Genomic DNA, 26,155 nt, shown 5'->3' on the forward strand with positions numbered 1-26,155 from the left:
TGAAAGCATTCTTTAGAAATGTTGGCACATATTGATAGGATAGCATCTTGCAGTTGATTTGTGGGATGCACATCCAGGGCACGAAGCTCCCGTTCCACCACATCCCAAAGATGCTCTATTGGGTTAAGATGTGGTGACTGTGGGGGCCATTTTAGTACAGTGAACTCATTGTCATGTTCAAGAAACCAATTTGAAATGATTCAAGCTTTCTGACATGGTGCATTATCCTGCTGGAAGTAGCCATCAGAGGATGGGTACATGGTGGTCATAAAGGGATGGACATGGTCAGAAACAATGCTCAGGTAGGCCGTGGCATTTAAACGATGCCCAATTGGCACTTAGGGGCCTAAAGTGTGCCAAGAAAACATCCCCCACACTATTACACCACCACCAGCAGCCTGTATAGTGGTAACAAGGCATGATGAATCCATGTTCTCATTCGGTTTACACCAAATTCTGACTCTACCATCTGATTCTCACAACAGAAATCGAGACTCATCAGACCAGGCAATATTTTTCCAGTCTTCAACTGTCCAATTTTCGTGAGCTCGTGCAAATTGTAGCCTCTTAGTATGTATAGTATGTACATGAGGAACAGGACTGTAAAATAAAGTGCTACCATAATAATAACATGCTTAAATCTTTTTAAAATTAAATATTTTAACATGGATTTCTATGGAGACCGGAACACAAGAGCACTGAACTTTCTTTTCAGGTGTCCTATTGCAGCAGAGCTGAAAAGTTAGTTTGAGCTACACCCTTTACATTCCAGACATGGATTTGCATTTCCTTCAGCCTGAGGCACATTCATATCATTTTTAGCATGAAAGCGCATTTACATGTGCCAAAAATATACATTTTTATATTAAAAACAAACAAGCAAACCCAGCCCAGAAGAGAAAAAGTAATGCTTATTTATGAGTGTTCTCCATATCTACTGCAGTTAGGCAGCACTAGAGTAATAAAGCAGTTGAGACACAAGAGTCCATGTCTGGAGCGGATCCAAAAAGAGTCTGGCCAATGACCGTAAGGTGGGGTTTTACTGGTCCTCCAAGAATTGTGGAATTCTATTTGCTCGTGCTATTGCTCCCATCCCTGTCCTCATGGACGCCACCCAAAACACTGGCAAGCAAATAAAATGAAATGAAATATCCCCTGCATGTATTTTCACAGAAAAGAAAAAAAAATATTTGAACAGATGTTGAGTTTTTTATTTTTACAGCATTTTAATTAAACTGTAGCAAAGTCTCAAAGCAAAACACAATAGGGGGAATTCACTAGGAATGAACTGTGACCGCAGATATGCAATATTTATGTCCGCTTTGTTTCAAGGTGTAATGCAAATCATGCAATGGAGCAAACAAACCCACATACTGGGAAAAACTAAATAGTCAAATTTTCTTAAAGAGGCCTTCCTACCTTCCTCTGGTCCAATGGGATTTCAAAGTGAGTGGGGTTACCAGGCACATCACCAAAGAAATGTAAAGCATAACTGAGATGAAACGCAGTGTCGCTCATTGTATTTGAGGTTGGTTAGGACAAAATGTTTCAATTAACATTTTTAACATTTATTAGTTCCTTCAATAATTATACACAATTAACCTTCCTTACCATATCTGATAGAACATGGTGTTCTAATAAACCTGTTTACAGCTAACTTTTTGTGGGTGAATTGGTACATTCTGTAATGAGATGCAGGGTTTGCACACAAAAAAAAAATTATAGAATGGCTTATTTAAAAAGTTATTTAGTAAATTTGCCCAAATATTTGAATTCCCCTCCTCAGCTCAACACCTTACACATCTAATGTGAAATATATTCTGGGCTGTACAGCATTAAAGCAAAAGACAACAAACACACAATAACATTGTGTCATTCTTTCAAACATATTTTAAAGGCAGTAGGAGCGCTGATCTCATTAAGCTGTTCATACACGGCTCAAATTGGATGACTTCCAACCATTCCACCCTGATTGTATGCACATGGAGAGCAGATCTCCATCCACACACATGTCAGACAAATAAACATCCTAATTACAGTGAGGAAAATTGTAGTTCTATATAACAATACGAAGAAAAAAGAGGAAGCAAACATCCTAGTTTGGCTTGTTTTATGACGAAGAGGAAACTTCTCAGAGTATTTCTTAGCAGACTTGAAATAAACTCAAGTGAGTGCAAAAGCTCAAACATGATTTCACTCATTGTTGCATTCTGAAATGCTTTAGGATGTAAATCATAAAGCAATTTAATCTGTCATTTAAAGGGACTATCTGTCATTGTTTGCTGTCTAGGTTAAACAAGTGAAATATTTAAAATATATTATTATTTGTGTTCGCTAAGGCACAAATTACTAAGATAACGAGAGGGACTTGAGTCATATCTAGAAACCAGAATATTAGAGGCATTTTTAGGTTATTTTGATATGGGCCATAAGAACTCATCAACTAGCAACCAGATTATCAGAAAATCAATACAAAAAAAAAATGTGTAACAGCTTGTCACTGTGACCATACCCTAAAAAGATTACATCTTTACCCCTAAAGGGTGCATATTATTAACTATAGAAAAAATATGTACACTTGAGGTACAGTAATACAGTATGTACTCTTATGGTTCTATTATGAACCCTTTAGGGGTAAAGGTACAAAGATGTCCCTTTGAGGGTACTGCCCCAGTGAGAAGCTGTTGTACTTCAAAAGGTACACTTTATTCTTTACTCTATGTAATTTTTTTTCTTAGAGTGCATCTACCAATTCTTTAGCAACCATTACTGTCCTTCAGCAGAGTAATACAAGCTGCCAAACGAAGACGTGTATAACACATAAGGACAGCATTTCCTTAACACTACAATAAATCTGTGTGTGTGTGTGTGTGTGTGTGTGTGTGTGTGTGTGTGTCTGTAAGTCTCAAGTTACACAGCCCTGTCACAGTGCTTTCTGGAATGCACCATTTAAGAACAGTAACGAGAAATTTCTGCTCCTGCAGGAAAACCTCTAAACAAATCTGTCACTGAAAGGCCAACCAATTCTCTACTGTCCTTCTGGAAGAAATCACTACACAGTTGTCAGTTGTAATATGCCTTTTAGCTTTGCCTGTTAAGGGTTGTGATTAATGCCTCAATTATTGAAGACTATTAAACACACTGGAATTATTTCATATGTGAATTAGTTTTTTATTTGGGAATAAAATACCAACAAAACTGTTGGCTGTAATCAGTTTCCCATTATAGCAGGCCTTGAATTCCAACATAACTACAGAACTACATAATAAAAATAATAGAACACAAATTATAATTGAAACATTAAATTGGTATTATTGAGTATCAGATTAATTCAATAAGGTTAAAAGAATCTTAAGGCTGGGAGGCAGAGTTAGCCAATCAGCATCTGAGAGGGAAACTGGTGTGATAATCAAAATATTTTCAAAAAATTATCTATAGGCAATATTACAGACAAATTCATTGTGAGTTTGCTGAACTTTACACACTAAAAGGTTTCTATGGAAGGGAAGTACAGTCGTGGCCAAAAGTTTTGAGAATTACATAAATATTAATTTTCAAAAAGTTTTCTGCGAAACTGCTTTTAGATCTTTGTTTCAGTTGTTTCTGTGATGTACTGAAATATAATTACAAGCACTTCATACATTTCAAAGGCTTTTATCGACAATTACATGACATTTATGCAAAGAGTCAGTATTTGCAGTGTTGGCCCTTCTTTTTCAAGACCTCTGCAATTCGACTGGGCATGCTCTCAATCAACGTCTGGGCCAAATCCTGACTGATAGCAACCCATTCTTTCATAATCACTTCTTGGAGTTTGTCAGAATTAGTGGGTTTTTGTTTGTCCACCCGCCTCTTGAGGATTGACCACAAGTTCTCAATGGGATTAAGATCTGGGGAGTTTCCAGGCCATGGACCCAAAATTTCAACATTCTGGTCCCCGAGCCACTTAGTTATCACTTTTGCCTTATGGCACGGTGCTCCATCGTGCTGGAAAATGCATTGTTCTTCACCAAACTGTTGTTGGATTGTTGGAAGAAGTTGCTGTTGGAGGGTGTTTTGGTACCATTCTTTATTCATGGCTGTGTTTTTGGGCAGAATTGTGAGTGAGCCCACTCCCTTGGATGAGAAGCAACCCCACACATGAATGGTGTCAGGATGCTGGGATGACACAGGACTGATGGTAGCGCTCACCTTTTCTTCTCCGGACAAGCCTTTTTTCCAGATGCCCCAAACAATCGGAAAAGGGGCTTCATCGGAGAATATGATTTTCACCCAGTCCTCAACAGTCCATTCACTATACTTTCTGCAGAAGATCAATCTGTCCCTGATGTTTTTTTTGGAGAAAAGTGGCTTCTTTGCTGCCCTTCTTGACACCAGGCCATCTTCCAGAAGTCTTCACCTCACTGTGCATGCAGATGCGCTCACACCTGCCTGCTGCCATTCCTGAGCAAGCTCTGCACTGGTGGCACTCCGATCCCGCAGCTGAATCCTCCTTAGGAGACGATCCTGGCGCTTGCTGGACTTTCTTGGACGCCCTGAAGCCTTCTTTACAAGAATTGAACCTCTTTCCTTGAAGTTCTTGATGATCCTATTAATTGTTGATTTAGGTGCAATCTTAGTAGCCACAATATCCTTGCCTGTGAAGCCATTTTTATGCAATGCAATGATGGCTGCACGCGTTTCTTTGCAGGTCACCATGGTTAACAATGGAAGAACCATGATTTCAAGCATCACCCTCCTTTTAAAATGTCAAGTCTGCCATTCTAACCCAATCAGCCTGACATAATGATCTCCAGCCTTGTGCTCTTCAGTAATCGAGTTAACAAGACGATTACTGAAATGATCTCAGCAGGTCCTTTAATGACAGCAATGAAATGCAGTGGAAAGGTTTTTTTGAGGATTAAGTTAATTTTCATGGAAGGACTATGCAATTCATCTGATCACTCTTCATAACATTCTGGAGTATATGCAAATTGCTATTATAAAAACTTAAGCAGCAACTTTTCCAATTTCCAATATTTATGTTATTCTCAAAACGTTTGGCCAAGACTGTATGTTGAATATCTAATGTGTGCATATGCAAGTAAGTGTGTGCAGTAAAAATAAATGACGAATATGTGCAGCAGATGAAAGCCAGAGCAGGTGTTCGTGCTGTCATTAAGGACGTGATTCGGATGTGAATGAGAAGATATCTGACAAACACTGCAGAAGAACAGAAGAGAGATAGTGTTGCCTTGACTGGACTGGACAAAGAGATCACAGAGTTTGTACACATAAACTATGAAGTGTTTTGACCATTTTGACACTCAAGATGAGGTGCTGAACTGAGAAGTTGACAGGTTTTGTCCAGTTAATCCAAGAATGGAACTCATTTAATCCACTATTGCTCAAAATATGGCATACAGAGGCTGTTTATGTGGGCTACTGTACTCATTCTATGCTAAAGATAAAGCAAGGTCTTATGGGTATTCCGATAATGCAAGACACTACAATGAAGTTCAATCTGTTCTTTCTTTATTTATTTATTAATTGCAGAATGACATAAAATTCTAAATACAGTTTTTTGTTGTAACAAATTATTGTTAAAGTCGCACTGAATTGAAAGTAGTGACAGATGTTTTCTTCTGTGATGTAAATCAGGGTGATTATCGGAATAAATAAAAAGTTTTGGATCTGGAATGCATTTCCCAAAAGCATCATTAACCAATAACGGTTACAAGTTCTGTGTTTGCTAACACAGTTAAAAGATTTGTGTTTCCCAAACCAAAGTTCCAGCAAACATTTGCAAACAGCATTACACATATGTGTGGTTGGAGCTACATCTTTCTACCTGTGGTTAGAAGCATATTTTCTTGTTAACAGGATATGTGCACCAACACACTAGACCAAGCCCTTGAGAACAATAAGCAAGCTAACATTCTATCATTCATTTGGTTTAATATACACCAGGGATCTCCAACCCTGCTCCTAGAGAGCTACAGTACCAACCTGCAGACTTTAGCGGTGTATTCCAGAAGGGAGGTTCAACAAACTCTAAGTTAAAACTTGAACTCTGAGTTGACTAACCCTGAGATAGGAAACTCTAAGTTTTCGGTTTCAGAACAGCTAAACAGAGTTAGTTCAATCCACTCTGAGTAGACTGACTCTGAGTTTAGCACGTGCACCACAACTATGAAAAGCCATGATTAATGAAGCTCTGAAATTACGATTCACCATGGCAACAGCTCCTGCCAAAAAGACTTCTGTATACTATAGAATATGCAAATTTAATTCTAAATCAATGTTATCAGAGGTGAAAACTGCAGAAAGGTAATTCATTGAACTAATATTCATTTTCATGGTATCCCACGGGAAAAAAATAAAATAAAATAAAAGTCGAGCGTAAGAGTAGGCTTCATGACTTTACAAATATTTGTCATTAAGTAAATATCATTCAGCGTCTATTTTTCAATGTGAAGCAGCTTTTCCCACATAGTCTAATGCTTTTTCGCATAATTAAATGATCTCTAATCCAACATGCTACATTTCTTGTTTTGTCTTTTATTGGAACAGAAAACCCTGAGTTTCCTTTCACTGGGGTTAACAAACTCTGAGTTTACAACAAAACCCACTTTCTGGAATACACCCCAGTTCTAATCCTACTTCAACACACCTCCCTGTAATTATCAAGTATCCCTGAACACCTTGATTAACTGGTTCACATGTGTTTGATTGGGTTTGGAGCTGGAATCTGCATGACGGTAACTCTCCAGGAGCAGGTTTGTAAACCCCTTTTATATACATTTCAAGCTATATATTTTATTGTCAACAAACAATGCCATTTTGAATGGTGCTGACTGCATATACTGCATATATAGCCTACGGAAGTGTGCCAGTTACATATGAAAGTGTGATAAATAAAAAAGAAAAAGAAAAAAGAAAAAAAATTTTTTTATGTTATTTTGTAATTTAACTTTAATCTAAAATTAATAACTAATGCCATTAACAACAGCCCTATATTGTTGAACCAACATTGTTCAAATTACAAGGATACAACCATGTTACTATGGTTTAAGGAAACAGTAGCTACTAGCTAGTTAATTTATCCGGTGATCCGGGCATCATATTATGATAGTTAAGCAGTAAGTTACATCATAGTATTGGAACCTAACCACAGGTTAGGGCATGATGTTAGGGCTAATACTGAGAGACTGGCTACAAACCATATATATCTATAGAGACCTTGCTATTGTCTCGAAAACTGTGAATATCAAACAATTACAACCCTACGCTCATATTTCATATTCTGCAGTATTTCTACTGAAAATAGACGTGTGCATTCTACTACCTTATATGATTTGTAACTCCACTAACAGTATTGACACTCAGCAGTAACCAAAAACCAGCCCAAAGCTGATGAACCACCAGAGAGCTTGCTGCACTGCCAGCTGGGAGTTTTCTTGCCCCGGCCAAGAGCATTAAAGATTCCCAACAATTCACATAGAGCAAGGTCAGACACAGGCCACTGGAGATAACACCTCACTCTGAAGTTCATGACAGACACAGCATATACAGACCTTAATTTCTAAGAACCTTCAACCCATTATCATGAAGAGTTAATCTGGTTTCTCCAAGAAAAGATCTGGTCCAAAATCTTTAACATGGCTATTTTTGGAGTGATTATGTTTTATCTTTTTTATGGTTATGATCTTGTGATGTTTGAGTCTACAATCAACTCAGTCAGTCCAAGATAGCCATGTTTACTGACTCAGAGAAAAGCCTTAAAAAACAAGCACAGTGAAGGTGGGTCACAGAATGGTTAAACTCACCTCTGCTACTATCGTCTTCATCCTGAAAGAGAGAGAAGATAAAAGAGTTTTAAAATGTTTAAAAAACAAATCAAGAAATCAAGAGCTTTGTGGGACTGTACTACTGTTCAAAAGTTTGGGGTCACTAAGATGTTTTAATGTTTTTGTGATTGCTATTGTAGCTCTGTGTAGCTCAGTTTTTCTTTTGGAAACACTCTCTGTTGTTTGAACTGCTAAAATATAACTTAATTCTCACCATATTTCTGATATTATCAAACTAATTTGACATTGTTCGCTTTTTAATCTAAACAACTAGCGCAGTGCATTAGCATTCTGTTAGTCTGCTAGCTTGTCATTCACGTCTACTGTTTCTTTTATCTCTCACTCAGTTTATTTTATCTCCCTTGCTCAGTTTTTCACGATTTTTTTAAACAACTGTGGTAAGTCAGAAACATTCAACAATCATTCTCCATACAGCTAAAGTTGTAAATTCAACTCCTTGCTACAAATATGGTTCTAAAAAATTCTAGAACACAGAATTGGTTGAAAGCCACATGTCTCATGAGTTTCTATTTCAAATCTGAATAAGATATCATGAAAAATGAGACTCCTGCAAATATTTTTATGAGACTATGTCTACACCCCCCCCCCCCCAAATATATAAAAAAATATTTACCAACTGTATTGAAGGCTTTTACAAACTATTTAGTCAGTAAACATACCACTGCATAGTTTTTTTTTTTCAATTATAAAACACTAGACAGAAACTTAGACATCATAAAAGTGATTTATTTGAGAACTAGAAAAATAATATAAGAATAATTTGAGTAAGAAAAATAAGAATCATAAGAAAAATAAAAAAAGATTTAACTTTTTATGCCAATTACAGAAAATCCTGAGATTGCTAGAAATGCAGCATTTACAATGAATTATGATGCAAATAAGTGCTGATGTGCTGATGGCCACTTATACAGATGGTAATAACACAAATGCGCCATAAAGTAAATAATCCACTCTCTCTATTCATATAGACACATTCACTTAGCCGTGATCATACAGTAATAGCGAGCTGATTTGAGCTGATTTGCACTCAAACAGATGGTAATCATGCAGATACATTCACATTCAACATAAAACACACTCTCACATATATAAAAACTGTTGAAAAATAAAACAAACAAAGAAAAAGGCAATCGCTATAAGTTCCGCCTCCATCAGCTGACAGGTGCGTCAGAGCGCGTCACGAGCCATCACGAGAGAGCGCCAAAATTCAAATATACTATCTTTCGCCTATCTTTCATTCATTCTCTTTTCCGGTGGATTGTCTCATTCTCACACAGTACGCTGCAAAACCATGATGTTTTTTTACTACCAAGACGTAGTTTCTGAGCGTGAGTTATTCCATAATCGACACAAACAGTTCTGTCGCTGAAAAACTGAAACGTAAACAAAGGAATTATGATCCATATTACAACGTTATTGCTTCGTTGGACCAAACGTGCTCCATGAGATGTCGTTCAGTGGACCTTCCTAACCAAACTGGGATTTACAGCTGTGGATGTGTTTATGACTCGTTATTACAACGGATCTGGTATGTACAGCCTTTCCATTGTTCATGTTTTTATGTGTCCTGCTTACACAAATGTAGCAAATACAGTCTTTATAAGCTTTCCATTGAAAAACAGCGATCTGTCATCGATGCTTGAGGCTTAGATCTTTATAATGATATATAGTTTGTTAAGATTAAATTTGTCCCGTTTCATTTAATCTATTCATAAGCACTGACACGTGCGAGGTGAGGGGTGTTGAGGACGCCCGCATGGGGGGGCTGGCTAACAGGTTAAAGAAGATTAAGGAAAACAGTCCAACATTGTGTATAACAAACACACTCGCAGCCTAGAAAGTAGCCTGGAAAGTAGAGCGCAGCTGGAAGAAAAGAAAACTACAGGTATTCCGTATTACATGGAGGGAAAGTACTTTCTATATTAAGAAAAACCTTAAAAACTGCTGAATCTCCTTGCTTTTCATCACATTTAAAAGAAAACAAACATAACCCCAGGTATTTATTAAATAGAGTGGCTATATTATTTAAAAAATAAAGCACCGACAGGCATTCTACACATACATTCCCCAACAGCATTGGAGTAAAGACTTTATGAAATTCTTTCCTTCCAAGATTGATACTATTAGAGCTAAAATTATAACCATGCAGCAGTCAGCAACAGTATTGCATCAGACATTGCACTATGCGATTATATCATATGCGATTATGAACGCGATTTTGCATAGCTTGTCATAGAACTACGGCTCTGTGTAGTAAATAATGCTCCACCTGGAAGCACGTGCTGGAGATTTAGAACTAATCACAAAACCGGCTCTACTGACACGATGCGCATTAAAATTATTTGCACAGCCCTATTAATATGACTGTGATGTCATTATTTAATGCAATTTAAATCGGTCATGAAAACAAACCTTCATTACAGTCAGTTTAAATGTTTATTTTTCAACCTATGAATTGTAGTAGAAACATTATATCCTTAAAACACAGATATAAAAATGTGCGATTTAAATGTTTAAATTTGCAATTCAGTTTTATTTGAGTGCTCATTATTAAATATTTTTGATTAATTAACTAATTATTAAATGCACTTTATTTAGGATTTTGTTTTTCAACTAAATGAAAACTTTTAAGTTTAAGTAAAAACATAATTTCAGTGCATCACTACTTACAGTTCACTCTACACTACTAGAGGAAGTGAAATGACAAAACCACTTGATCCATTGATCTGGACCGCACTTCTGTGAATGTTTGCTGTGCGCTGACCTTGAGAGAGGACTGCACGGCTGACTCAGGTGGGTACACGATGAAGTGACGGAGCGTGAAGCCAAAGCCATTAGAGGTACGGCGTAGGTGCAATGTTTTAGGCCCTGGCCATGAGAAGGGCTCCTCTTCAGCAGCTGGAGACAGAGCCGATGCCTCACTGCGCTCACAGCCATCCTTCTGTTTTGCCTGAAAAAGAGAACAATCACTGTTATATAGTTATGAAGACACTTTTATCCAAATTGACATTACACTTATTACAGAGGAAATTCACTTAGATGAAACTGAGGTGAAGTTTTGGCTCAAAGGCCCTATATTCATCTTATAGCTCTACAGTCAATACAGTTACCATTATTCAGATATTAAACAACCCAGCTTTACAACCTGTTTGAGTGAGATTACAGCAGGTCGTGTAGATATATTTAAGTTAAAAAAAAAAAAATTATATATATATATATATATATATATATAATTCTACTAAACAAAAAGTGACTATATGTAACAGAAAAAAAAGTGTTTTTATGTATTTTTCCCCATTCTTTTTAAACCACTACCATTAAAAGTATATGCACTTTAATACAGGTGTATATTAATACAGGTTTTACTGTTTAATATGTTTATTGTAACAGTGATATTTTTATTTGATCAACAGAAATTTTGAAAACACTGAATTTATTTCTTTTGTAATATATTACATTTCTTTACTGTCATTTTGATCAGTTTAGTTTGAACAGTTTTGATCAGCAAGGACCACATGCTACACATGCCACTTGCTAAATAAACTATTTTTTTTGTCTTCATTATTTAATGTATTTTTGAATAAATCACAGTCACAACAAACAAAATAATGGAGTAGTAACATAATTATATTAAAGTTAATATAAAAAAACTTTTATATTACAATTTGTTTATATATAATAAAATTTTATCTGAAAATTAATCTTTAATCTGTTGATTTTTAGTTTTTTTTTCATCCTACTTTCCCCAAACTTTTGAATGGTAGTATCATGGGTTCCAAAAAAAAGAGAGGAAAAAAAAACATTACAAATATTAAGCAGTAAGTTGAAAAATAATATTAGAAAAAATATTAAGTCAAGCAGTTGATAACACAAAAATTAAAAATAAAATTAAAAAAGTTTATGTAGCTTCATTTAATAGTTAACTGTTCCAGTATTGTTTTATTTTGTTCATCTAGCACAAAATATAATAATAGTGACATTTTAGCCTGGAGGACTGAGTACCAACTTTACGGTCACAGTTCTTCTAGCACTTCTCTTTTCACAATTTACAAATGGTTCTACACTTTATTTTGCCACATACAGTACAATAATGTTGTCAATTCAAGAAAGGCTCAAAAGAATTTAAAGAAGATGATCTCCAGAGGGTCTGTTTGACCTAATACTGACATGGTAGTCATTAAGAGAGAAAAAGAACTGAAAGAAGCTCAACATTGCACAAAGCACTCCCTGTTCCAATGCAGCAGCAAAACATTTGCCTTTTTAACCTGGTACATCAGCACTCACATCGTCTCTTGGTGTTCTAAATGATTTTCGCAGGCATTTAACTGTATTATGATCAGGATATGCAGATAAACTGTTACTCAAGAGCAAACCATGAGAAACAGGACACAAGCTACCATTGAAGAAGTTAATCAAAGTTCATTAAATAACTTTTTGTGCCACTATCATCACCACACAGAGCTGGTTTTAACTGGTCCTGGTATTTACATCATAAAAGTACTGATAAAAACATTTAAATGCATTTTATTATCCACTATTTGTGTCCACTATATATTTTTATGCTTATTAGTGTACCACATCATTAGCTTAGCAATATGCAAACACCTGACTCAGTAAAAATTAACAGCAAGTCCCATGTGTTTTACGTTAGGCATGCTGATGTGCAGTAAAAATGTTGCTTTTACTGTCAGCCCACTAGGTTATGTAACAGAACTCTTCTGCCATGTTTTCATGTCATTCATATGGTATCTGAAAACAGCGGGTTTCTCGGGCAGGAGGTATTGAAACACAGTATCCTGTGATTGTTTATAAAGCATCACTCACATGATTTTATACTTCTCAAATATCTGCTATGACAATGACTGTCACACAGAAAATGCTTTGACTCAATTGAGACATTTCTTTCATATGATCAATAACCAACATATCTGTACATGCCATGGATATTACAACACAGTCTGTGTTTTTCGACACGCATATCACTAATGTTCATCTTGTTATGTCACATTATAGCGTCATTATATTCTCGGAGGAAACGTGTGTCATTTACATTATGAAATAATGGCAGCTGAATCCCATTCCACCACAGGATGTGTGTTTGTGGTGGGCTCTGACAACATCACACTGACTCTGGGTCATTCTGGCTGCTAAACAGACCAGACTGCGGTCTAGCCCTGTAGGAGATGGATGTATTATAAAGGAATTAATGTATTTTAGCTTGTGGCTGGGCTCAGGTACAAACAGCTGTTGATGTCTCTAGAGTCTGGGCTGGGCTTTTACATAATAGAGTCTGAAATGACATCACTGGGTGATTTAAATCACTTGCATCCAGTGTTGGACACAAACAAAGAAATTAACAGAGAAGTTTGGAATGGCAAACTAGCTTGGTAGCATATAGTGTAGTAAGCAATATGCATCTTGTGCATAGAGATTTCTTTATATTTAAAAAATCCTCCTTGTTCAATAATTTGACTAACTGACAAACAGTAGGACATTTTCAGATATTCTATTCCTTCACACATCATATTCTGGAGCTCAATTTCAGAACTTTCTAGCATCATTCCATATAATTCTTCCACTTTGTGAAGGATTCTCTTTATTCTCTGTGCTCTGGTCCACCTGGGAATGCTATGTTGATTCATACACATGGTTTTCCAAAAACACCCATTATAAAATCACAACATTCCTCTGCCCTTTATTTTTAATTTCCCAACCATTAACCGGTCACATGCTAAATTTAACCTTTTAAATTATACATCTGTAAAAAGTTCTCATCTGAATGGCGGAAAATGCATGAGAAGTGAATGGCTGTCCTGTGTGAGACTCCTTCTCACCAGAAACAGCATTATACAAACCATCCAGTCCATCAAAGAATATGAATACACACAAACCCATTGGTCATTGGTTACATTTAAGAACCAATCACATGCTCTGATTTCACGAGCACGTGTATTTTTTCTTTTTAAACGTTCCAGTTACTTTGGGACAGTTACTGTAATACCAGTGAAGTTGACACGTTCTGTTTCAGAAGTCAAATGTTTCTTAACATTTCTCTTAAAGTGCCCCTATAATGGATTATAAAAGGTTATATTTTGGTTTTGGGAGTCCCCAACAATAGGTTGCCATGCATGCAAGATCAAAAAAACTATTTCATTGTCTTATAATATGCGTTTATTTTTACCTTATTTGCGATTCGCTCTACAATTAATTTTTCCAAACCACTCCTTTGCGTGATGGTAATCTGCAGCGATTGGTGACTGGATGACCCAGTCTGTTGTGATTAGTCTACTCTGTGCAGCGCATGTCGGAGACGGAACACCCATCACCATTACTGGATTAAGGCTTATAAAGTGTTGAAGATTTTATACAGTGTATGAACAGACAACATGGCTTCGATTTTACTTTATCAATTCGAGCCCAAGTCCAACGAAGAAGCATCCAGAGTTGCTGATGAACCAGAAGTCAATCGCAAATACAACTGGAGCAGGAAAGTTTGCAATCCATAATAGGGGCACTATGACAAGGAATATGACATTCATTAGAGATCTCAAACTCAGATAACCAAATCTTATCATAAAATTTATTCAAACATTCTTCATCAATTTCTTCAAAATAATATATGATTCAAGGTATACTATCCACATTAATTCTATAGTTCTATTTCCCATCCGTCAACAACTGTCTCAACTGTCTATATTTTATTTTTCTTAATGAACGTAAGGATAATCAAGGTTAAAGAATTAAAATCCACATCATATAAGTCTCCTAAGGTGTGATAGAGCAACCTCTAAGCAAACATTTTCTTGCAAAGTGTTGTCATGACAAAATTTACAAATATGCATTTGCATCCAGTAGTTATGGCAAGCGTGAGTCACTCTTTAGCCACAGTGGAGCTCCCTGTGAACACAGAAATATCTTGCTTTTCCAAACACACACACTTTTCCAAACATAAAAAAACAACTCAGCCTCAACTCTGTTCTCAAAGTGAAACAATTATCCACTGGGTTTAGGTAAAATGTGAACAATTTACCCAGTTGGGACGGCTGCTTACATAGGAACAATAACTGAAACGTGAATCCAAGGTACATAAACAAACATTGTAAAAAATATGTAACACGTTGGCTCAATGTAGAAAACAAAACCAGCCACCCTGGATGTCAGTGACGCACAAAGCATTACTGAGAGCCATCTCCTCGCACCCCTCAGCCTCACGTAACATAATACGCCACTGGGAGCCTCTGCCAATGTGAAAACCCTCCATCCCACTGTAGCACCAGACCCATCTTCTCATGTTTAGTTCTGCTACTCTTAACCTACAGCAGATCCAGAGATCCTTACCCAAGACCATATGTAGTTTCTCTGAGATGTCTTCTTCAATCTTCGCCAAGAGACACCCTTCCGGGCTTCACAAAGCCCCAGTTCCACATCCCCCCAGTATGTCCTGGCCAGGAGCTGGAACCAAAGGCAGGAAGTGTCCGTTAAACAACCATCCACTCCTGTCAGACAATCCCAGGGACAGTCTCCTATCGTGCAAGTACACCCCACTACATCCATCTGGTCTGAGCCATCCTTTCCAGGAAGAACTCCGTCGGTACACACCCCATTCCTCTGAGTTAGCATGGCAAAGCCTGCTGGTCCCAGCTATGATTGCTTTCCTCTGCTGATCTTCTGATGATGTGATTCTTTCTCGCTCTTTGTGTTCCCTCCCTCTCTCTCTCTCATGCTCTCCCTTGCGCTACCTTCAGAGTAGGAAGTTAGAGAGCACATGCATGAGGTTTCCATTGAGACACAGAGCACGTCAGGGAGAGAGTGAGGCAGGGAAAGAGACCGTCAGAGCACAAACCAGCGACACCGCAAGCCGCATACATCAGTCTGCGCTGGACAAGATACCTTTCTCTTCTTACTTACCACGTTTCTTATTTGTTTTGTTCTTCATTGCTTAAATGCAGCTACTGTACTGCTACTGTACTGTCTCAAATGTAACTAACCCTAAGAATTTGGTAATTCATCCAGCATTATTTGTACAACAGAATATTAATGATAATATTGTGACTTATTATTTACGAGGCCAGAACAGACTTGGTGGTAGGCTCTTTTTGCTTGGGCTAGTAAATAAACATCTGGCGCCCACACAGAACACCCTAGCGACCACATAACAAAGCACTAAAAATCACCCAGAACATAGTATTGTAAAGACAATTGTTGCACGGGTGAGTAAAACACTTCTCACCAGAAGATGGCATCCACAGTGGAATTATAAAAGTTGAGGGTTCTCAAGGACCAGGGTTGAGAACCACTGAGATAGAAAGTGAAAAGTGCTTATGAAAAACGTACATGGTACCTCAAAGATACAAAGCTCAAAGTTAACGCTGTGACTTAGTTACATCACCATGTTACACTTTTGCATAATGGCTGCATACTAGCTGCGTTGGCTCTTCCTTAAATAACAGTTGGTTAAGACTGATTGATTGATTGACTGATTGATGGATTGATTGAGCTTTCTTTTCTACAATCCACAGGGTCATGTTTAATACAGTAGTAAGTGTCTCTGTGTTCATCTTGCCCTGGGGTGTTATGAAATATGAGCACTCAGTGCCATGAGAATTGCTCACGTGACCTTCAGCAGACACTCAGAGTTGCATTTTTTTCAGACCTGCTCCCCACAGAGCAGACTCGATAGCACTAAAAAAGTGCAATGATAGATCAGCATCCCAGTATCAAAACTTTGTATCAAAATCACATACAGAGCAAACAAAACACATCTATATTAAGCTGCACTTCCTCTGAGAATCATTAATTCATTGCATAAATCATGCAAAAACACTTTCCATATCCCATAATCATGTTCTGGGCAATTTTGTGCATAACACAAAGAGAGCCTTCAGAAATGTGAAAACAGGAAACCAATGATGGCATGCTCGTCTTCATTCCTCTACACTGGCATGGCATCTCATTACCACACACATTCCTTTCGACAAGCACTCACTCACACTATTGCATATGGAAAACATATTACAAAAATAACTCATCCAGCCATCTGAGGCATCCTTGTTTGTGAGGAGCAGGGTGAGAGGGAACTCAAAGAGGGCACTGTGTGATCCCAACTATATATACCAGCCCAAAAAAAACAAAGCATGCTGTGGTATTGGTTGGTGTTCATCCCAATGGGTTTCACTCCACACAAAAAGCATTCCAGTTCAACTACATCTGTTTCTAAAAAGAAAGTGGTCATAGTTCAAAATCTATTTTAATGTGGATGACGTTAAGGATTAAAATATGTTTGGATGAGTGCTGAAAGTTAATGTCATTTATGACACATCATAAGAAGTCCACATAAATAAAAATATATTCCAGCTGGTTCAAGCTATACACTGTGATTTCATGGAGGTTATTTCATAGAAAAAGAGGGGGGAAAACAAGCTGCTGCCATAGTAAAAAGAGGTCATCACAACGTCTTAGAATCTTGCTTTGCTGTGATGTCCCTTATAATATTGGACAAGGTTCCGTACATGAAAAATATCAATAAATATCAATTTTTCAAAATATCAAAATATCAATATCAAATATCAATCTCCTAAAGAATTTATTTGAAAAAGAAACAAGATTATGTTAATGTCAACACAATTAAAGCTTCTTTGGGCATCTGTGTATTTCCATTCCATCAGCAACAGATAGCCACTTCTGTGAATATGTAACCAAATAGATTTAATTTGAAGCCTTCAAGTCGCAGGCTTGTATAGGAGATTGTGGCTAGTTCAATTAAACAGATATTTTACCCCAAAAAATACATATTCTGTCATCATTTACTCATCCTTATGTCATTCTTAATCGCTACTGTTCATCTGTGAAACACAAATGAAGGTGTTTTTTAATGATTAAATATCAAATATACCACATCTAATATGTTAGCTGTAAACCCACCCAGGCTGACCAAAACCAGGGAGTCAACAATAGTTGGTGCATTTCAACAACTACATGGATAAGAGCACGTTTACACACTATTTCAAAGGCTCACAAGCATCCACTTCAAAGAAACCACAATACACTGCCCATCTTTTGAAATCCTGAGTGTTAAAGCCTTGTGGCATCACAGGTGTGTCACTTCAATAGACCTGTTGACCTTCCAGCATTATTGACTGATATGCCGTTTTCAAATCCATATGCCCTTTTTTTCTGTGAAACTGAACAGGAGATGTTTAGCAGAATGCTCACGCTGCTCTTTTACATAAAATTAAATCACAGTTTTTCTGAAGTTTAAAGCTCCAAAAGGAGCTAAACAAGGCGTTCCACATGACTTGTGCACTATATTCCAGTCTTTTTGAAGAAACAAGTCTTCGCTGTTAACTACTGATGTCTCCTATAATAGATGCTAGTAGCTCGAAACCGAGGCAATTCAAAAGTAGAGGTTACATCAGAGCAGCTGAACTAAATTATCTTCAGACAGCAGTTTCATTAATGCAGCGTTTCATTAAGCAGGTGAGTGTTCTAACCGCAGAATCGCTGCCTGTAAAAATTAACAGCAGTTTAAACATCCCTCTGAGCTAGTGTCTGCCCGCTACCTTTCTAAACTTGTAGCAGGAAAAATAAATAAATAAACCAGTAGCAGACTTTCTCTACTATTTACTGAACACATACACAATACAAACTGAAATAAAAACCTATCACTACATTTTTGACAATAGTAATGGCTTTTCTGATCAGCTGAACATAGCGGTGGGCACAAAACAAAAAAGTATCATTGTGAGAGAGACAGGGGTAGCATGGAACACATTTTCTTTAAACATCATTCCAGATACAATACATAGCTTGGGTGCATTCTTAGTTTCTTTGGATCAAAGTTTATGCCACCACAGTACAATTTTTAAGTTGGGGTTGCCTTGGTTTTTAAGTTTTTTTATTTATTTATTATTTTTTTGTCTGATCTTCAGTCTCCTCACACCCTCATGTCACAGCTGAGAGTAGCTTTGCCAGGGGATTGTGGGTAAATGTATTAGCAGACTCTGGGCCAAGTAGAACATGCTGTAACCATTGCAGGGAAAGAGTATTGGCGTTGTTATTTGCAGTTGTGTTTTTTTTATTTCATTTTTTATTGCTATGTAAACTAAAACCAAATGAGTGGTAAAGAGGTCACTCTAAAGAAAAAAAAAATGTGAGCCAGCTTGTGGATTTGGACTTTCAGTTGTTGACCAAGAGTAAAACACAAACACATGGCTTTCACTTTACCTCGTTTGAGAAGAAGTGGGAACAAAAAATAAATAAATCTGTTTCATATTTCACCCTGCTATCAAATACATAAATAAAATACTCTCTCTCTTTCTCTCTCTCTCTCTCTCTCTCTCTCTCTATATATATATATATAGCAGTGTTGGGGAGTAACTAGTTACTGGTAAAGGCGTTATGTAATTTAATTACAAAATAAATGTAACTGTAATCAGTTACAGCTACTAAGAAAAAATATGTAATTAAATTACAGTTACTTATGAAAATTTTTAAGATTACAAAGGGGTCCACATTTTGGACGAATAAACAAAAAGTAGGTCAGGACACTTGAATCAAAATGCGATATGGACTAGTGTGTGTGAATATTAAGCCGCAAAATGAAAACATATGAATCCTGCACGTTCTGTCTGTGGAAATCAGGCGCGGATTAGACATCGGAGAACCAGGACAATTTCCTGGTGGACTGGTAGACGATTTGGCCAGCTATTTTAACATTATTATTGTTTAATTGTCTGCCGAATGTACTTAAGCGATTACTGCCGAATCCGCCATTTGATAATTAAATCTCAGTATTCAGATATCAGATATCAGTATTTTCTATTGTAAGGGTACAGTAGTAATTTAGCAGACAAATAATCATATTCTATCATAGGTTTAGGGGGAGCTAGTGCAGACAAAAACACAACCCTTACGAAAACTAATGTAGCCTATGGTATGGCAATAAGCATAGCTTAACCATGGAATTTGTAGTAAAAATGAATACAAGTGGTAATTAATTTGCCAAAATAAAAATAAAATAAAAAAACCTTGGTTACTGTAGTTACAAAACATGGTAAAAGTCAAATAAAATTTTTCAGTATTAATTCAATTCAATTCAATTCAAGTTTATTTGTATAGTGCTTTTTACAATACAAATCGTTACAAAGCAACTTTACAGAAAATTATGTATTTACAATATTTAGTAGTGGCTAGTAGTTTGTGCACGTTTGACAGGATTTTAGAAAAAAATAATAATAACAATAATACAAGACGTAGTCAGCTAGATGATGAACTATCAATATTATTAATTAATAGTTATCATATGATGCAGTCACACATGTAGCAATAATTGTTAGTTCTGTTTGTTGATTCAAGGTTAGGATCATCTGGGGTCCTCTGAGGGTCAGCATATTATCAGGAAGGCTATTCCAGAGTTTGGGAGCCAAAAGTGAAAAAGCTCTACCTCCTTTAGTGGACTTTGCTATCCTAGGAACTACCAAAAGTCCAGCGTTTTGTGACCTTAGGGTGACCTCAATATATGAGTATATGAACACAAACATAATCTCTATAACTGCTCTGAGTCACTTCATGACCATTTTACTTATTTATATCATCATATAATATACGAAGAGACACAAGTGTTTCAAAAAGACACCAATGTTTCAGGAGTTTAGTACACAGAATAGGACACATGCTTATAGATAACTGTATTTGAGTTGATGTATATGCTTTTATTTTTTTAAATTAACTATTTCTTCCCCAAACCATTGTTAGATGCAGTGTTTCATAGTTATGCAACGATTTGGTTTCAAAAACGGTATCTGTAAACAATTTCTTATGATTTTAAATCTGCTTTAAACTTCAGATCAGTCTCAAAGTAAAAGGAAGTACTAAAGTCTGATTTTGTGGTGGATGTGTTCAAATGTGTTCATCTGAATTCAAGTGATGAAGGATTGTGAAAGTCTGCCAGTGTTGAGCACTACTTTAAGGTTAAACCTGCATGGTGTAAATGTTTGAAAATAATTAACAGTTGCAAATAAACATTCATTAGAAATTTAAAAAAGTAATCAAAAAGTACTCAAAAGTAATTAGTTATATTACTTTATTAAAGTAATTTAAAAAGTTACACTACTATTACATTTTAAAGTGGGGTAACTTGTAATCTGTAACCTATTACATTTCCAAAGTAACCTTCCCAACACTGATATATAGAGAGATAGAGAGAGATAGTGAGAGAGAGATAGAGAGATTTAAAGTGAATAAAATAGAATTAATCAAAAATGTATTTTTATTTTAATCAAAATAATAATAATAATAATAACAATTTAGTCAAAAACAACAAAAAACATTTCTTATGATTCATCCCACATAGAAAAAAAATTCCAGTGAATCTTACAACAACGACATAAAATATTATTTTAGTCAATATCCCACAATAAGAACAAATCTAAAAATTGTATGTATTATTTATTTTGATTTTGAGGTGACCAACAATTTTTGTATTTAAATAAAAAGCTTTCTATATAGTTTCTATAGTCTAAATCTTTGTAAAACATTGATTTTTTTTTATTATTATTCAAATCCCTGTGCCTACGATTTATTGGCCGATTATTAAGGTGGATTTGTGTGACAAAAGGAACCAGGGCTATGCAAAAGGGATGGAGTGGATCGGCAGCAAGAGATTAGAGCCACAAGATGACCACAAAAGAGCCTGAGGAACCCTGGGCATTCTTACCAGAGCGAGGCAGAGGAAAGATTAGGCTCTATTCAGGAGGCCTGAGACTCATACAGAGGGTACATTTAATCTGGGCAGACTGCATCTGAAGAAAACAAAAGCGAGACCACTTATATACGGGGGGACCATATGAAGTTCAGTAATATGCAAGGTTTACCCAAAAAACCCTGCCTCCCGACCTGGTGCCACTGGCACACTCCAGTTAGCTATGCAGGAATTAAAATATCTTGAACAGATAAGCCATTATATGCAATAGTGACCTGTATTGCTTATTTCCGGGAGGTAGGCAGTTGTGGGAAAGTCATTCCCAAGGGATATTTTGGCATTTCTGGTCATGAGAAAAGCTGTTCTGAGCTGTTTGTGTTGCTGAATGTGTTGCTGAATGTGGCAAATGGGATGCTTAGGACAGTGTTGGATATGCTCTGTTAGCCTAGCGCTGAGCATGACTGAAATGAAAAGGTTTAGTCATACTGGTTTTCCCTGTTCACATGAAGAAAAGAAAACAATGTGCTACAATCTTAGTCTACAGACAAAACATCAACATAATTTGTTGAGCTGGATAGCTGGCCAATCAGCGTACACCTCGCTTTTCAAAACGATGGTAAATAATGTGTTTTTTTCAAACCTTAAAAAGCATAAACACAGTTAATTACACCAGATACACAAAATAATGTAATTTTTTATAAATGTCATATGACCCTGTGAATATCTAATCATGTTGATCAAGTGATCTTACACTAGATAATTTAAAAAGAGAATTGAGGTGGCGTTTGAATAGTGCACATGTAAAGGACAAGGAAATGCCAAAGATCAAAGATCTAGAAAAAAAAATATATATATAAATCAATGATAAAGGTGATATAAAGAATTTATGACAAACATTAAAAGTTGTAGTCTGAGGGGAAATAATTGCCCATAGAAAGGAATGTTGATATGTCGAGAATGACTGAAATAAAAATGACTGAAAAAAGTAGGAAAATCTACACAAAAGTAACTCCAAGGCAGCATTACTAAAAAAATATATATATATTGCATTATAAGATGAATAATTTTTTCTTTCAGCTGGGAGTGTGTTGACGTTATTATGCGAAGTTAAACAAAAGTGCTATGAAATATGGCAATAAACCACACAAACTCTTAACAAGACAATTAAGAACTATATATAGTAATCACATCAAGAATGAATAGGGAGAATGAAAATAAATAAACTTAAGTTTTAAAGAATTTTATGCTAAAGTTTATACCTCTGGCAAGACAGACCAAGAAAAATCTGAATCCTATTTAGAAGGACTACATTTACCGAACTTCAAATTTAAGTTAAGCGAAGAGGCTTTAAAAACTCTAGATGTAGATCCAACCATAAAAGAGGTGGGGGATGCAATTAGAGAGTTTCCTAATAATAAGGCCCCTGCTTGGACCCGAAGGGTTCAGTACAGAATTTTATGAAATATTCAGCAAGGTTATTCTCCCATTCCTGATACTATGTTTACTGATACTGTGTATGATGCCAATATTCCCCTTATACCTAAACCTAGAAGTGATATACTGTCTATTACCCACAAAAAAAAAAAAAAAAAGCAAACATAAAAATTACAATACATTGAAGAAGTATATTTGATATTATACACCAAGACCAGACAGACTTAATGCCTGGCAGGCATATGTTCTTTAACTTGTGTCATTTGTGCAATTTTTTACTGTATATCAGATCACAAATCTGATGTGGAATCGGAATATACTTGTAATGTAAATTCTGGAAAAAAATGGTTTCAGTCAGAAAAAAAGTGGATCAGTATGATAAACTAATCTCCGAAAGCCTCAGTAGTGACTAATCAAAACATCTCAGCCCCCTTCTCACTTCAAGACAAGACAAGGTTGCCCGCTGTCCCCATTTCTTTTTGCGATCGTGGCCACTGGCAAAATTAATTTGATTACCAGTTGCTAAAGAAGGCCTTCCACAACTTATTTCACTATATGCTGATGATATTCTGTTATTTATAAAAAATCCTAGTGAGTCTATTCCACCTTTACTCACTTCTACAAGATTCAGGGAAATATCAGTGAATTGATGCTTGTTACTTCCAATATCAGTAAAGAGTTCCTTAGATCCACCCTGTTTAAATGAGCACAAAACTCCTTCACATACACTCCTTCACAAAAAAAGGGTTATAATAACCAAAAACCCAAAATACCTACTCAACTAGCAAAAGAGAATTAACCAGCAAAAAATTATATTGATTACTGGAGGATATAGCCAATATCAATGATTGGAAAGGTTAACAAAATTAAGTTGGTGAGTCTGCCGATATTCCTTCATTTATTTCAGTCAATCCATTCATGTACAGTTGTGGCCAAAAGTTTTGAGAATTACATAAATATTAGTTTTCAAAAAGTTTGCTGCTAAACTGCTTTTAGATCTTGTTCTGCTTTTAGAGTTGTTTCTGTGATGTACTGAAATTTAATTACAAGCACTTCATACGTTTCAAAGGCTTTTATCGACAATTACATGACATTTATGCAAAGAGTCAGTATTTGCAGTGTTGACCCTTCTTTTTCAAGACCTCTGCAATTCGACTGGGCATGCTCTCAATCAACTTCTGGGCCAAATCCTGACTGATAGCAACCCATTCTTTCATAATCACTTCTTGGAGTTTGTCAGAATTAGTGGGTTTTTGTTTGTCCACCCTCCTCTTGAGGGTTGACCACAAGTTCTCAATGGGATTAAGATCTGGGGAGTTTCCAGGCCATGGACCCAAAATTTCAACATTCTGGTCCCCGAGCCACTTAGTTATCACTTTTGCCTTATGGCATGGTGCTCCATCGTGCTGGAAAATGCATTGTTCTTCACTAAACTGTTGTTGGATTGTTGGAAGAAGTTGCTGTTGGAGGGTGTTTTGGTACCATTCTTTATTCATGGCTGTGTTTTTGGGCAGAATTGTGAGTGAGCCCACTCCCTTGGATGAGAAGCAACCCCACACATGAATGGTGTCAGGATGCTTTACTGTTGGCATGACACAGGACTGATGGTAGTGCTCACCTTTTCTTCTCCGGACAAGCCTTTTTCCAGATGCCCCAAACAATCGGAAAGGGGCTTCATCTGAGAATATGACTTTGCCCCAGTCCTCAGCAGTCCATTTACTATACTTTCTGCAGAAGATCAATCTGTCCCTGATGGTTTTTTTTGGAGAGAAGTGGCTTTTTTGCTGCCCTTCTTGACACCAGGCCATCTTCCAAAAGTCTTCGCCTCACTGTGCGTGTAGATGCGCTCACACCTGCCTGCTGCCATTCCTGAGCAAGCTCTGCACTAGTGTTGGGCGATATGGTCATTTTTCAGACCGTCATATCGTCAGCCTGTGAGATCGACGATACACGATATTATCGTGGATGGGTGGAGCTAGAGAGAGACTCTTTGTCCTTGTCAAATCATAACTATTGAGTGTTTTAAACCGCGCAGGTGCGCGAGAGAGGCCTATGGAATCACCAATAATCTAAAAAAATATACTTTCAAACATACTGATAAACTAACGTTAAATATAAAAATACTGTATTTAAAACAGCTAGTTCATACATAGTCGGACGCAACTGTCATATCGCGCGTCCATATCTGCGCACGGAAGTTATCAGTCTAAATGTTCTGCAAAATCAGTCAACGGTGTAAATCAATAGTAGATTTCATTTAGAGTCCAGCAGTTTAACACTACTATTGGGCATAAACGAACACGTTAAATATAAAGTGGTTAAAACAGGTAAGTTCATATATTTGGAGTAAGTTGAGTTGAACTGATGCATCAGTCATACAGCGCTCTGGACCGCGCGCCTCATGACGAGTCTGACGCACCGCCACAGAAACAAGAAAGAGATGCGTTCTAACCTATGGTTCTAACATAACTGTGGCATTAAACTCAGTTAGTGAGGGCTCGTTTAAAATATTACACATATAAAGGCCGTTCAGATTACTTGTTAAAGTTCAATGAAATACCTTTTATCTGCAGACCATGTACATCTGTTTGTGGATGGAGACTTTGTAACGGCCGAAACTATGTATTTTGCATGCATCATATTATAGTGCGGAGTGCATGAAAATAATAACTAGGCGGCAGATTGAATTTATTATCCATGGTGGTTCTCACGTACTCCTAATCATCGTGGTCATCACCACATAGTGCGTGTTATACGTTAAGTGATCAGTCTTTAAGAGAAGGACTACGTGAGAACCACTATGGATGATAAATTCGCTCTGCTGCCTTGTTAATTATTTTGTCTTTACTTTATTTGTGACGCCAAGAAAGAGTTAATCTCTCATGTTTGAGAAGAGCGCGTTGCAGTGTAGCAGCCATTAAATGTGTGGGACACCAACTCCTCGTTTTCTATCTCTTTAATTTCATGGATTTATGAGTTATCCGAGTCAAAGCGGAAAATTTCAGTGACTACAGGCTCTAATCCTCCTGCGCTCGAGCGCGCTGTGTGTGTGTGTGTGTGTTTGAAATGCGGTGCTGAAGTGAAATAACTGGGCAGTTTGATAGCCAAATTATAATAAGCAGCCTAATAAAAATAAAAATAATAGTTATTATTATCTAATACATTAATAAGA

General features: G+C 36.7%; 1 protein-coding gene across 3 annotated transcripts in view; it reads right to left on the minus strand.

The window, feature by feature from the left end:
* Positions 1-26,155, minus strand: part of LOC132124125 (rho GTPase-activating protein 21-like) — a 126,670-nt gene that overhangs the window by 38,162 nt on the left and 62,353 nt on the right. For 2 of the 3 annotated variants that reach the window (XM_059534961.1, XM_059534960.1), the window contains exons 1-3: positions 15,189-15,517; positions 10,615-10,800; positions 7,809-7,830 (exon numbers count right to left, since the gene is read on the minus strand). In XM_059534961.1, the coding sequence (XP_059390944.1) occupies positions 7,809-7,830; positions 10,615-10,800; positions 15,189-15,470 (490 nt within the window). In that variant the 5' untranslated portion in view covers positions 15,471-15,517. Of the gene's footprint in view, positions 1-7,808; positions 7,831-10,614; positions 10,801-15,188; positions 15,518-26,155 lie in introns of those variants that run through there. The other variant, XM_059534962.1, reaches the window with a different exon arrangement.

The sequence above is a fragment of the Carassius carassius genome, chromosome 42, assembly GCF_963082965.1.
Source record: "Carassius carassius chromosome 42, fCarCar2.1, whole genome shotgun sequence".
In the NCBI taxonomy this organism is placed as follows: Eukaryota; Metazoa; Chordata; class Actinopteri; order Cypriniformes; family Cyprinidae; genus Carassius; species Carassius carassius.